The sequence below is a fragment of the Emys orbicularis genome, chromosome 6 (assembly GCF_028017835.1).
Source record: "Emys orbicularis isolate rEmyOrb1 chromosome 6, rEmyOrb1.hap1, whole genome shotgun sequence".
Classification (NCBI taxonomy): domain Eukaryota; kingdom Metazoa; phylum Chordata; order Testudines; family Emydidae; genus Emys; species Emys orbicularis.
The window spans coordinates 43,625,505-43,640,830 of NC_088688.1; the positions used below are offsets into that span (position 1 = coordinate 43,625,505).

The 15,326-nt window shown below is 41.7% G+C and overlaps 1 protein-coding gene across 1 annotated transcript; it reads left to right on the forward strand.

Annotated features, from left to right (window-relative positions):
- Positions 1–4,177: 4,177 nt before the first annotated feature.
- KGD4 (alpha-ketoglutarate dehydrogenase subunit 4) lies at positions 4,178–13,675 on the forward strand. The gene is made up of 4 exons (XM_065406014.1): positions 4,178–4,269; positions 6,124–6,187; positions 11,779–11,981; positions 13,388–13,675. Exons 1-4 carry the CDS (start codon positions 4,231–4,233, stop codon positions 13,403–13,405), a joined length of 324 nt encoding a protein of 107 aa, XP_065262086.1. The 5' UTR covers positions 4,178–4,230; the 3' UTR covers positions 13,406–13,675.
- The last annotated feature ends 1,651 nt before the right edge of the window (positions 13,676–15,326 follow it).

Below are 15,326 nucleotides of genomic sequence, written 5' to 3' on the forward strand. Positions count from 1 at the left end.
TGATCTGCATGCGGAATGTTTATGCTGTTTGGGTGAAACTCATCTCAGTGATCGCTGTAAGATTTGCAAGTCATTTAAGCCTCGGACCGAGAGAGAGAGACATTAGGCTCCGGGCTATCCTCATGGAGTTGGCGTTGACCCCAACTGAGGCGCGCTGCTCCGAGTCGGCACCGGGCACCACGATGTCGGTGCGCGGCGACCCCTGGGCGCCAGCTACTAATCAGCATGCCCCGTGGACAGGGAGCAGTGCCAAGAAGAGGCCTTCTCCACCGCGGCACTGGAGTAAATCTGGGGCAGAGCTAGACCCGTGTTGGGCAGTCCTCGATCCCCATCGGCCTCTAGGCCTCCGACTCGGTGGTAGCGGCCTACCTCAGGCACCGGGGGGTCCAGATCTTCCCCTCTCTGGACGACTGACTGGTCAAGGGCAGCTCCCGGTTGCAGGTGCGGGATCACGTGGCGCTCCTTCTGTTCATGTGCGCCAATTTGGGCCTGTTGGTAAACGACACCAAGTCCACGTTAGTCCCGGTACAACGCATAGAGTTAATCGGGGTGGTCCTGGAAGCCACGTCGGCCAGATCCTCCCTCAGGACAGGTTCGAGACCCTGAAAGGGCTCATAGACACGGTCACAAGGTTTCCATTGACAACAGCCAGAGCGTGCCTCCAACTCTTGGGTCATATGTCTGCATGCACGTATGTGATCCACCATGCCAAACTCAGGATGCAGCCCCTCCAGCTGTGGTTGGCCATGGCGTTCTCCCAGGCCAGAGACAGGATGGACAAAGTCCTCACTGTGCCTGAACCGGTGATCACCTCCCTACGATGGTGGTCCTCCCCAGGGAACATGCTACACAGGTTCCCGTTCAGAGGCAGGCCCCCGTCAATGGAACTGGTGTCTGATGCATCAGCTCTGGCGTGGGGAGCCCATGTGGGGGACCTTCAGACCCAAGGTCTGTGGTCTGCACAGGACCTGGCCCTCCACATAAACATCAAGGAGCTCCACATCCCGCCCTCCTTCCCCTCTGTCGGAGTTGTCTGGTGAGAAGGAACTGAAGGTGGGGGGAGCGCGCAGCGCCCCTTATACCGCACCATGGAGGCGCCACTCCAAGGGTTGCTAGGGGCGCTCCCCTACGGGTACTGCTAGGGGAAAAATTTCCGACACTGGTGCACGTGGCGAGCATGCACACCTATTGTGGAATACACATGAGCAACACATCTTGAAGAACACCAGTTATGGAAAAGGTAACTGTCTCTTTTTCTGTTCTTCATGTTACTAAGGTACATGGCTAAAATTAAAATTCAACAAAGCATTTTTTTTACCCTTATGAGCACTGCACTGATTATCACCTCCCTTTTAATAGTAGCAGGTGTGAAAAGTGGTAAAGCTCCTGGTAATAGTGGGTCCCTTGAGAGGAACCTTCAATACCATTCTATTAGGGGAGGAACTTCCACAACCTATGAAAGAAGCTACTGTGGTGGTTCTCCCTAGCGCTGGAAAAGATCCTATCGTTATGCAGCTCCTGTTGACCCATATCATTGCTGCATCATGACAAAGATTTTAGGAAAATTACTAATTAGCCAATTGCAATCAGTGTTCTCACCTTATATAAATCCAGATCAGACTGGATTTATTAAGGATAGACACATGTCAGACAACATTCAGAAAGTACTTGCAATCATCCATAATGCCAGAACAAAAAGAAATCTTTTGTTATGACTTGATGCAGAGAAAGCCTTTGATCGAATGGCGTGGAACTTTGTTTCAAGTCCTGTCCTACATGGACATTGGTCTCAGTTCCTTAAATGGATAACTGCTCTTTACACCACCCCAAAAGCAGCTGAGAGTTAATCGGGTTAAGTCTCCCCTATTTGAATTACACAGAAGGACTAGGCCCACTGTTTCCTTTACTTTTTTCACTGGTGCTAAGGAACAGTTAATGTGTCATAAGAATAAAACTTGGACAGGAACACATCAGAAAATAGTTTTATATGCAGATGATGTAATATTTTTATCTAAGCCAAATATTTCCCTCAAATTAGTTTCTAAAGAAATCCAGGAACTTGGGGAAATGTCTGGGTTTAAAATACATTATACCAAATCTGAAATGCTAGCTATAAGTTTTCCAGACTCTGAAAAGTCACTCTTCCTGAAAATATCTGGGTTCAAATAGGTAACAGATTCTATAAGATACTTGGGAATTCAAATCTCAAACAAACTATAAAAGCTCTATGATTTAAATATCAAACCATGACTTCAGCAAATTAAAACAGATCTGTATTGCTGGGGAAAGTCTGCAATTTCTTGGTTGGGAAGAATTGCTGCAGTCAAAATGAACATTTTGCTAAGTATCTTGTTTCAAAATCTTCCTGTAATCATCTCAGGTAAAACCCTAGCAGGAATACAGAACATGTTGCTAGAATGTATATGGAATAAGAGAAGACCAAGAGTAAGTGCAGATGGACTCGCTATTCCAAATCTTCTATGGTACTATGAAAGCCAGCTAGCTCAAAGCAGTAGTGGATTGGTGGCACTCTAACACTGCCAAAGACTGGGTCTTTATTGAACAAAGAAGTTGTGCCAGTGTAAACCTCACTAGGCTACCATGGATTAATTAAAAAAGCAACCACCCTCCAGAAATTTATACACATCTTTTGGCAAAAACTCTATGGTTTTGATATATTACATCTTGTCTCTTGTTTTTTTTCCTTCCCCATGCCACTTTTAAATAATCCAGATCTTAACCAAGTGACAAACTAGAGCATTTTAAAGATTCAAAGAGCCATAGAATACATATGGTTGGCCAGCTCTTCAGTAAAGAAACTTTTCTAACCTAGTTAGAGATCAAAATTAACTGGCCCACTCTTTTGTAGCACCAGTACTTTTGAGAGACATAATGCTTGACTCAACTTTCTAGCAAAAAATTGTATACAGAAAGATAACTTTAACAGAAGTGATGGCATTATAACTTATTTGGCATATACCGTCTGGTCAAGCCAAGCTACACAGTGTTCTTATCAATTATTTATATATTGAATTGATAATCTTTACAACTTTTCTAACAAAAGTCCACATATGACACTGGGAAATGGACCTGTATAGACAAATTACTCCAGAGGCATGGAAAAGAGGGCCAGCAACCTTAGTTTGTAGCACAATAAAATACACTTTATTTAAGATACTGTTTCAATGGTACCTCTCACCAGTCACGTTAAAATGTAGAGAGAGATTGAATAGGGATAACTGTTGGAGAAATTGTGGTAAAAGAGGAGATTTTATGCATATATGGTGGACTTGTCCAGTCACTGGAGAGCAACAGGATGCAATCTGTAACCAACTACCACTATTTGGTGGATATATTACCAAATGATCCTTTGGTAAACTTCCTAGGGCTTCCTACTGGAAATGATCACACAAAAGGAAATGAATTGATCTTTTGTTTGCTAGTAGCTGCTCAGCTACTGATAGCATCTCATTGGAAAAAGAAAAATAGTCCAACTATAGAGGAATGGTTCAAAAATATGGGAGATTGTGGCTATGGAAATATTAACATGCCAATTATGTACCCAGCAAAATATGGTCACCTTAACTCTGCTAGACTAACAAGCATTCTACTACCAGATAGCCTCTCCCTGTGTAAGCACATGATAACATCACCTCTTAGCCTTCTAATAATACTTCAGACAAGGAAGCCAAGCTTGCTGGGATAGAAAGTTCACAACTCCTTGGAGCAGTGTATTTAAACACCTAGGTCGGGTCTAATAGGGAATGTACAGCCATCGGTGCTGGAAGTAGGGGTTTTGGGAGGGGGGGTGCTGTAGCACCCCCTGGTTTGAAGTGGTTTCTGTCATATACAGGGTTTACAGTTTGGTTCAATGGCGCTCAGCAGCCCACTGTACAAATTGTTCCAGCATCTCTGTGTACAGCATAAGATTGTACTCAGCGTAGTATTCTGCTTGCTAACTGAACGAACACAGCCATAAATATTGTGTATGTGGCTGCCACAATTGTAGAAGAAAGACCGGACAACGCTGGCCTCAGAGAGCTACCAATACCCAGGAGGCGGCAGAGCCCCGCCCTCCAAGAGGCTCTGGCCCGGCCCCCGCAGAAATCCTGACTCCAGCCCCGCCCTCCAGGCAGTTCCAGCTTAGCCCCGCCCCCTGCCGTGGCCCCGCCTCTCGCGCCGGCGCCGTGCTCGCGGACTGGAGGATGCAGTAACTGGCTGCGGGTCACCATGGGCAGCAAGATGGCGGCTGCCAGCAGGGTCGTTCAGGTAACTAGAGTTGTTTCCCCGCGAAGGGGGCGGGCCCGGAGCTCTGCGTTCGGCCGCCCGGGGGGAGGCTAGTGGGGTCTGCCCACCTCCGCCGGCGGCTGGAGACGCCGAAGCAGCCGCAGAGCGTGGACGGCCGGGGCTGATGCCCTTGGCCTGGAGGTGCCGTTGGGGAGCCGGGGCGCTGGCGGGGGCTCTGGGCAGTGGCGGGCCGAAGTGCATCTGGACCCGAGTTCGGAGAAGGGGCGAGCGGCTCTGAGTTGGGGGGACGCTGCGGGGGGGGACGCGAGTGAGGCCGGGCGCGCGCTGGGGGTGAGTGACAGCAGTGGGGGCCTCACCTGCCCGGGGGCGGGGACTCTTCCGCGCAGCGGCGGGAGGGAGTCGGGACGGAACGGAATCCGGACTGCCGCTGCCCACGGGCTCATCCTGGCTTCCATGGGTGATATTCACTTGCCATGCAGTGGCTACAGCCAGGCTCCCTTCAGAGCTGCTGCCGCCCCACGCGCGGGCCTTGTCCTGTCTCCACAGCCCGGCAATGCGTTAAGGTGCAAGGCCCGAGGCTCTGCTCGCACGACCCGTCGTTTCGTTCTCGGTGCATGGAAGCGCGCAGGGCTCGCACAGCAGCCCCTGGGGGGGCTCGCACGGGTGCGGTACGTGGAGATGCCGGCGGCGCCTCATCACCCTGGGAGAGCTTCCTCGAGAGACTCGGAGGAGCTGGTGGAGAGAGGGCGCAGAACCGAGGGAGAAAATAAATCTTCGCTGCTCTTTCTTCAAGAGCCTCTATTCCAATTCTTTCCATTCTGGTTTAGCTATGTGGGCAACAGCCTGCTCTAATTGTCTTCAGCTTCCGCTTTAAGGGACACCAGCTTGCAAATCACACCTCTGTCAAAAATAAGCACCTGTTATTAGTAAAAGTAACCGTTAAGATACATGAAAGAGATTTGAGAGAAAAAAAAATCTTTTCTGTTTTTTCCAGTCTTGTTTCCTTTGTGCCTTTGACAGCACTTGATATGTAGTAGAATTTGCTTTTCTGCTTCATGGACCAAGCAAGTAGGGGCTCTCCAATGTCTTGATGTCCTCACATCCGTTTCTTCCCTACCCCTGTTGACTAGTCACCTGGTCTGTTGGACCCAGTGCTCAATTGCCTGCTTCTCTTGTGGTATTATTCCTACTGCTATAGGGATGCCAGCAAATTGCCTATCTTACAGTAGCCCTCATGAGAAGGAGATTATGCACCCTCAAAATGTCACCTTCCCATAAATGCTTATTTGCAACTCAAAAATTGCTTTTCTTGGGAATGAGGGAAAGCCCTTTTAAAAAAATTATTTTAAAGAAATAAACTTTTTGAAAAATCAATGCAAAAAATATTTTAATGCAGATGGGGGTTGAACTCCACACCTACTAATGTATAACTGTTTACTTCTGAGACTAGTTAACTCTGTCCCTCCATCTGAGCTAATGTGAAAAGGCAGAAAGGAGCCAAAGGTCCCATGATCATAGCACAAAAACATTAGAATCCAATTTATACTGCAGTTATAGTTACTCCTCTATAAGCCATAGTTAGTTGTGTGGAAACTAAAAAAGCATTGCATTTGCTTTACAGTCTAGTACAACTTTGAATCTGAAATGTCACTTGGACAGTCTTAGCCTTGATTAAAAAATAAAATTTAAATTATTGTAAATCTCCCAAATCTGGTGTTAATGAAAGCACAAAGCAACAGGGTCAAAATAATTGCTTAGTGTGTAGCATTCTTGCCATGAAAATCTCATGAACTTTTACATTTTATTTACCCAAACTTTTTCTCTCCCCCCCCTTCCCCTTCCCCTGCCTCCTTCCACTGCTGTGTCTTGTTTTAGGTAGTCAAGCCACATACACCCTTAATCAAGTTCCCGGACAGAAAAAATAGTCCCAAAGCTAAAAGTAAGTATTTCATTTGTAAATAAAACTTATACCATATCGTACTTATTTGCCTTAATATTTACATAAGGACCATGACACATTGTTTCTTTTTGACTTATATGGCTCAATTATTTCTGAGCATTGACCTAGTTTGGTGGCAGCTGCCTGATTTTACGCTTTAGAAAACAGACCATACTTAATGCATAAAACTGAGATTACCTTATTTCCTCTATTGCTCAGGCAGAGTTTTGAGGATCTCCATTTTTATCCTCCTACTTTAATCTTATACTATGAGCTCATTTTGCAAACACTAATCTCCATTTATGAGAGGCTGTGCTAAATTCACTTCTAAGCAGCATGAGTTTTCAATGAAGTTTCCTTGCTTTGTCTGACGTATTTAAAATCCTGATGGTACCTGGGAGGGCAGTTTACTCCCACTATGCATACAGGAAAAAAGTTGTTATATTTAAAAAAACAGTACTCAATCTGACTTTACTGTATATCTGTATATTACTACATTGATGCTTACAGGATACCAATCACCGTCATATGTAGACATCAAAGTTGTCATATTGCTCCTTTAAAATGGGATTGTGTATTGTTATGACTAACATTCCTCTTGACTCAATAAAGTATTTGAAACAAAAATAGGAGATGTTTTTATGAAATTCTGGCCCAATACTTCACTTTTTGTCTGGAGGCTGTGATAATTCCTGGTTCATTCCTCTTTTAATTCAGTACCTGTTCTTAAATATTGGAGTCAAAACTGTTCAGCGCATCTAAAATTAAAGGATCCCTTCCTGTTGATGTCCCCAGAGCTCACCTACTCATTTTAAGGTTTTTCACTGGTGGTGGTAGAGGTAGATATAATGAACATTACAATACTATAGAATTTTGAAAAATGAGAACTTTAATTCTTGGAATCTAATGCTTCAACCCTGGTGTTGGAAGCACTCCATAAAAATATTTTTATTTAAAAAAATAAATAAATTTGGTGACTGTACAAGAGATTGATCTTCAGTTGATGGCCTTCCTGCAAAATATAGTTGGAAGCCACTTTAATTATGCAGCTGCATTTTTGTCACCTGTATTACTTTGAACTGATTTACATTTTTTACTTGAGTAGTAGTACTACATATTTGCTAATAAACTAGCCTTTCTCTTGAGTTCGAATACCAGTTAAATCACAATTGAGACTTGAGAGTTTAGTTTTCCTGTTAATGCCACAAAATATCTATTGGTTGGCTTGATTGGTGGTTTTGACCTGAGTTTGAATTTCCATTGAATACTTTTGTTAAAAAATGAAGTATATTGACAGAATTCTGTGCAGTGTTTTGGTCAGTGTTTGCCCACACCATCTAATTTGTATCCAGTTCCAACACTCATAGACTTTAAGGTCAGAAGGGACCATTATGATCATCTAGTCTGACCTGCACAATGCAGGCCACAGAATCTCACTCACCCACTCCTGTAACAAACCCCTAACCTATGCCTGAGTTATTGAAGTCCTCAAATCGTGGTTTAAAGATTCTCAAGGTGCAGAGAATCCTCCAGCAAGTGACCCGTGCCCCATGCTGCAGAGGAAGGCGAAAAACCTCCAGGGCCTCTGCCAATCAGCCCTGGAGGAAAATTCCTTCCCGACCCCAAATATGGCGATCAGTTAAACCCTGAGCATGTGGGCAAGACTCACCAGCCAGCACCCAGGAAAGAATTCTCAGATCCCACCCCATCTAACATCCCATCACAGACCATTGGGCTTATTTACCTGCTAATAATCAAAGATCAATTAATTGCCAAAATTAGGCTATCCCATCATACCATCCCATCTACTCTATTGAAAATCTTTTTCAATGATTGAATAAACAACTCATTTCTCATCTCTTATTCTTCTAAATCTGATGTGCAAGTTCTGATTAGAGCTAGCTGAAACTCACAATTTTTGATTCATGAGAAATTTCAGCTTTTCAGAAGTTGGGGTTTGTTCTCATCATAACCAAACCAAATTTGTTGAAATATTTCAACAAAACCAAAATTTCAATTTGGAGACACTGAAACATGGTGTTTGTGGAATGAAATATGGGAAACTAATCAGAATGCTGTTCACTGAATGTCAGTTTCATTAAGCCCCTGCTGGGATTCCCAGGGTCTGTGGTCCAGCATGACTCTTCAGCTTCCCTGGAAAATTTTGGACTAGCTTTGGTTGTGACTTTTCTTTCTTTTGTGTGTGTGTGTATAGATAGATATAGACCTTCCTACCTTGATCCATGCCTTTGTCACCTCAAGACTGTTCTGTACACTTTCAATCCATTCATCCTGTAGTGATTTAGAATATGATAGCCTGTATTTTACCATCACATGATACTTTTGTGGTTGGCTGTATACTTGACTGGTTGGCCTTGAGGGCTCTGTTCCTGGGTCCCTCAGTCTCTGGGAAGCTTTACCTATACTGAGGGTATCAAGTATAGTTTCTTCACTGTCAACTCCTAAATATGTCTCCCTGCTGCTGCTGTCACCCACAGTGTTCAGTACCACATCTCTTGCTCAATATACTTGAATCAGATGAAACTCCACATGGCTAAAATTGAAAAACTAATCTTCTCTGCTTCTTATTCTGACCTTATCAGCAACTTCATCATCCGCCTGGGTTGGCAAGCATAGTGTCACATTTGACTCCTTGAACATTTTGACTCATTTAGGATTGCTAAATCCCATTACTGCTTATTCTGCAAAAATAACAGGAGTACTTGTGGCACCTTAGAGACTAACAAATTTATTAGAGCATAAGCTTTCGTGGGCTACAACCCACTTCTTCGGATGCATATAGAGTGAACCATATATTGAGGAGATATATACACACACACATACAGAGAGCATGAACAGGTGGGAGTTGTCTTACCAACTCTGAGAGGCCAATTAAGTAAGAGAAAAAAAACTTTTGAAGTGATAATCAAGATGGCTCAGTACAGACAGTTTGATAAGAAGCAAGTGTGAAAATACTTACAAGGGGAGATAGATTCAATGTTTGTAATGGCTCAGCCATTCCCAATCCCTATTTAGCCCTGAGTTGATTGTGTCTAGTTTGCATATCAATTCCAGCTCAGCAGTCTCTCTTTGGAGTCTGTTTTTGAAGTTTTTCTGTTTTAAGATAGCCACCCGCAGGTCTGCCAAAGAATGGCCAGACAGGTTAAAGTGTTCTCCCACTGGTTTTTGAGTATTATGATTCCTGATGTCAGATTTGTGTCCATTAATTCTTTTGCGTAGAGACTGTCCGGTTTGGCCAATGTACATGGCAGAGGGGCATTGCTGGCACATGATGGCATATATCACATTGGTAGATGTGCAGGTGAACGAGCCACCGATGGTATGGCTGATGTGATTAGGCCCTATGATGGTGTCACTTGAATAGATATGTGGACAGAGTTGGCATCGGGCTTTGTTACAAGGATAGGTTCCTGGGTCAGTGTTTTTGTTCAGTGATGTGTGGTTGCTGGTGAGTATTTGCTTTAGGTTGGGGGGTTGTCTGTAAGCGAGGACAACCCCCCAACCTAAAGCAAATACTCACCAGCAACCACACATCACTGAACAAAAACACTGACCCAGGAACCTATCCTTGTAACAAAGCCCGATGCCAACTCTGTCCACATATCTATTCAAGTGACACCATCATAGGGCCTAATCACATCAGCCATACCATCGGTGGCTCGTTCACCTGCACATCTACCAATGTGATATATGCCATCATGTGCCAGCAATGCCCCTCTGCCATGTACATTGGCCAAACCGGACAGTCTCTACGCAAAAGAATTAATGGACACAAATCTGACATCAGGAATCATAATACTCAAAAACCAGTGGGAGAACACTTTAACCTGTCTGGCCATTCTTTGGCAGACCTGCGGGTGGCTATCTTAAAACAGAAAAACTTCAAAAACAGACTCCAAAGAGAGACTGCTGAGCTGGAATTGATATGCAAACTAGACACAATCAACTCAGGGCTAAATAGGGATTGGGAATGGCTGAGCCATTACAAACATTGAATCTATCTCCCCTTGTAAGTATTTTCACACTTGCTTCTTATCAAACTGTCTGTACTGAGCCATCTTGATTATCACTTCAAAAGTTTTTTTTCTCTTACTTAATTGGCCTCTCAGAGTTGGTAAGACAACTCCCACCTGTTCATGCTCTCTGTATGTGTGTGTGTATATATCTCCTCAATATATGGTTCACTCTATATGCATCCGAAGAAGTGGGTTGTAGCCCACGAAAGCTTATGCTCTAATAAATTTGTTAGTCTCTAAGGTGCCACAAGTACTCCTGTTATTTTTGCGGATACAGACTAACACGGCTGCTACTCTGAAACCTGCTTATTCTGCAACTGTCTTATCACTGCTGCTTAAACGTTGGTCTACTGCAGCCTCCTCATCTCTGGCTTCCTTGACTTTTGCATTACATTCACTCTAGTCCGCAAATTGAGGCTGGGGGGTGTAATAGGCTGGGAAATGTTGCTCCCATGGGACTTGGGACTTCAATTAGGAATCTTTACTTCCACAGGATATTATAATTTTGTAGTCTACTGTGTTGTCAAGTCTAAATCATTTATGCTTATCGTTCTTTTTTTTGTCCAGAGGGATGAATGCTATATAAATATAAACACATTGCCACTAGAATAATTCATTATTGGCTGTTTTGACCATCTAGCCCTCATCATCAAGTTCTTGCATTGCCGTGCAATGCTGACTTATATCACGTTCAAAATCTTCCATCCTTGCAGCTTCAAGGCCCTTCTGACACCTAGTTTCCTACTCCCCCAGCTCATGACCCAAGTGCTTATTTATACTTAAGGCTGTTTTTGTACTTTTCTACAAGTTATTCCATGCCTTCTCTGTCTCCTATGCCTGAAATGTTGTTCCTGATCCTGTGCATCTCAAATTCCTCAAAACTCACCCATTTTGGTCAGCATTCAGCAACTGACCTCCACTCCCTGTTTAGCCTCCCTGTGACCTTCATTTTGGATGTTATCTACAAACTATAGTATATGAATTAATTAAAAATACAAACAAAACATTAAAAATGGGTATAATACAAACCACATTTTGTAATATTTCACAGTTACAACCTTTATCCTCCCATAGACCTGTCCCTTTGTCTGTGGACAACTTGTATTGTAAACTACTTGAGTAGAAATATAATGACCAAACCTTAAAGAATCCCACACACTTATGGCATTTTATAAATACAAATACACTGTGAGGCGCTGTATGTTCTTAATCTGCAGTTATAGCTTCCCAATGTAAGTATTTGTAAAACTATGTACTGGTTTAGGTACCATTGCAACATCAGTACCTAGGTCCTATCCCTTTCTATCTGTGCTTCCTCCTACTCTCAAAATTTTATAGCAATGAGAACATTGATACATTAGTCCCTAAAATTGAAAATAAAAGTATATGGTGAGAAGGAAGGGATTTTAATTCATGCAAGCTTTATAGTGAAAAATTCAACTGCACGACCAGTACCTTCTACTGACTGCACTAATGAATAACTATACTCAAGCCCGTTAAGGTATTAAAATATTCTCTGTACTTCTATACATGGTTTTGAAATCTGGGTTTCAGTGCAGGAATCTCTACAAGCAAGGGTACCACCACTCCATGCTTCAGCAGCACAGATGTCTGTAGGAGACAGACCACCAGCCCTTCAAAACATTTCATCCATTAGTAGAGTACAAGGCACACCAGACACGACAGAATTAGTAAAAACATTACCTCAAAAGTACAGGAGAAAGCTGATGTCAGATGAGGAGATGGAATACATTCAAGTAAGTTTTCTGTTACTACATATGTCCTCTGTCGTTATTCACTATGTTGAAAACTTTGCAAAACAACTTCTGGACAACATGATAAATATCCTTGCTTTTAAACTCTTGTTAACTTTGCACTTACATCGAGTGTTACAACTTAATTTGCAGTAAATACAAACTAAATATTCCTCAACACACAAGTTGGGTAGATAAGGTATCCCTATTTGGCAGTTCGGGATACTGATAAACACAGAGAGACTGTGACTTGCCCACAGTCACGCAGAAAGCCAGTGACAAAATCAGGATTAGAATTTGTTTTGAAGTGCTAGACTACACTTAATCCATTAAACCATGTTGCTTCAATGTCATTACCTATTGTATTTACAATTGTAGAATGTGCAATAAATATAAATAAATATAATTTTAATAGAAATACAATGTACAAAGTGTTGATCCTTTCAATTATGAGTTTATTCATAGACTGAAGAGGCTGAACAGGTAGCTTATGCCCAAAATATAGGTTGTGTGTTTAAGAATAAAAATTACAGACACAAATATTCATGATTTATTTCACTGAAAACAAATTGAGTTTAAATGCTCCCTTATAGTGTTTGCAAACTAATATTGCAGCATTATGCAAGTACATGAGAGGCAGAACATTTAATTGACTACAAAATGGCATTGTACTTGTAATTTGTTTAGTTTTGAGCATTTCATCACCAGATCGTGACAAATTGGGAGATTAGAGAAGAATATCAAAAATATTAAAGAGCTGGAGGGATGGGTTTGAGGCAAGACTAAAAGAACTAAATCTGTATAGCTTGATTAGGTGATGATTAAGTCCACAAGTATTCAAAGGATATAAACATTGATGGCAGAGAGGAATTTTTATATAGGGTGGAAAGAGGGATATAACTAGGAGTAATGGAATTAAAGAAGGTGTGAAATTCAGCCTAAAAGTTTCCCAGCAATGAGAGGTATTAAGCTGTAAAAGTCTAGTGGGGAAACAGTGGAAACATCTGCTGAACACCTTAGATTATTAAAACAAAGAATGTTTAAACAGGAAGCTTGCTTTTTACTGTCTTCTTTGCACTTTTGAACTTGGACAAAGAAAATAACTAGTCAGTTTCTTTTGCAGGCTTTTATTCACCAGTGTAATGCTGCAGTGTTAATTTTTACACTGACCTATATAAAAAGTCACACAAACATTTCTCAGATTTTGTGAGTTTTTTTACATCATCTAAGACCAGTAGAAATTTTGTGTCCCTTCATAAAAGTAAGAAATAAAAAGTAGAATTCTTAAATGTGCAAATAACCCTGTATTGAAAACAGTACTTCCCTACTCAGTAACAAAGTGCAAACCAGCATGTCAGCTTCCCTTTCCTTTAGTAGAAGACATGTAATTGTCTGTTTTTCTTTTACAGCGTGGAGGTCCAGAATAATTACAGAAGATACTTGTTTACCACTGCTGAATGAATTACTGTATTCACATTAAAGGCCTTCCTCACTCTATGAATGTTATAAACAGTTTAATAGCTTTAATAATGGCCCTGTATAAAGGGGTGAGAAAGTTGACTCTTTAGACACTTGTCTTCTAATTTATGTTTCTGGGCCAGCTTTTCTGTTAAAGGCTGATTAAGGTAATTGTCTGAATCCCCTTTAGAAACCTACACTATTAAAATGTAACTTAAGCAATAAAATTGTCAAGAATATCTACTTTTGTAGCTGTTGTTGATCCACGAACAAAGGTCCAGATCTAGTGCAAAATCTCTCAAGCCCATAAGATGAGCATTGTAAAGTTCTTATAATAAAAAGTAGCAATCTTAATGTTCCTACTTTTTAACTTCAGACAGATATTATATAAAAATAAGCTTTGATTCTGGCATCCAGCTGCATGGTGGCTGCTTGCCCTGACAGTTTAAATGCTTCCTAGGGTGAGAACTGCATTAAGATAGAGGTTATCAGCTTATTCTTGGACTAACTTTAGTAATTAAAATTGTGTTTGGAACAGATCTTAAACTCATCTGCCTACAGTTTTAGAGAAAACTACCATTCAGAACTGTTTCTTGCTTTCCTGAGCTTTAGAGCTCAGGTATATCATGGGGCTGATGGGTTTGGCCTCAAGAAGAGAACTACAGGTAGCCTTTACTTCTCTTCGACAAATTAACCATAATCTGGGTACAAGGGAGACTAAAAAATTAACTTGAGTGCCACATCTGTTAAGTACTCCTTGTGCCTTGAGCAATTTTAATAGGTTAAACTACACCACTAGCCCAGTAAGGTGGAGAACTTCCCTTCAGTCCCTTGATGCCTACTAGTGCAGAAATCAGGCTTTTGTTTTATACCTTTTAACCTATTAAAAATGGACTTCAGTCCTTTCTTAGAAGATACAAAAACAGCGTGAGGGGCAGAGTTGCAAAGTTGCAGGCTCATGCTAGGGAAAGGGCTTGCCTCCTATCTTTTCAAGATTGTATCCGAGTATAGTTTTCAGGTTCAGTTGCCAACTAGACCAGTGAGTGCTCTATCAGATTAACTGGTTCTGTATGTTTCACAGTAATTTTAAACACTAAAGCCTTGAAATGTAGTTGCTGACAAATAAGACCCATTTTAAAATAATATGCCATATCTACAGATAGGGATGGGCAATTCTTTATCGGCTCTCTTTGGGTAGCAAAAAAAGCCCAACAACTCACTACCAGTCTGTCTTACTACTTAAACTGTCACTGACAACGTTGTTCAGGAAATAAAATATTCAGTTACAACCAGGTCTTAATGCATCTTCAAGTCCTCCTAGAGACCCATCTCTCCCAACTATCTCATAGAATTTTAAATGTATTGGTGAATTGTGTACACTGTACAACAATACTTTTTTTTTGTCACAGTGATAATGGTAATATTGCTGACAGAAAAATACTAATAAATGTACTGAAGAGGGGAGTTGAGACACACAATGGTTGAATGAACAAGGAATATAGAAGCCAGATCTCCTAATTCCCAGTCATGAGCTCTCATCACAGACCATTCTTTTCCCAAAGTACAAAATGGTGGTGCCAGAACATACTGCAGAGTATAGTAGACAAAGATGAGAGAAGTTTGTTCATATTATTACTATGCATTACCTACACATGGACAAAGAAAAGAGAGTTAAACTCTTAGGTTTGTCTATCTGGGAGAATTAATTTGAATAGCTTCCCCACATCAACACTTACTCCAGTATAAATTTGTCCACACAGTGAGCTATTCTGGATTCTCTTTTGTGCTTTAAATTCACACTTTAATCTGAAATAACTTTCAAGTGTAGACAAGGCCTTAGTTATTTAATGTGTCAATATGAACAGTTCTAACTGGGGGTTGGCTGCTACT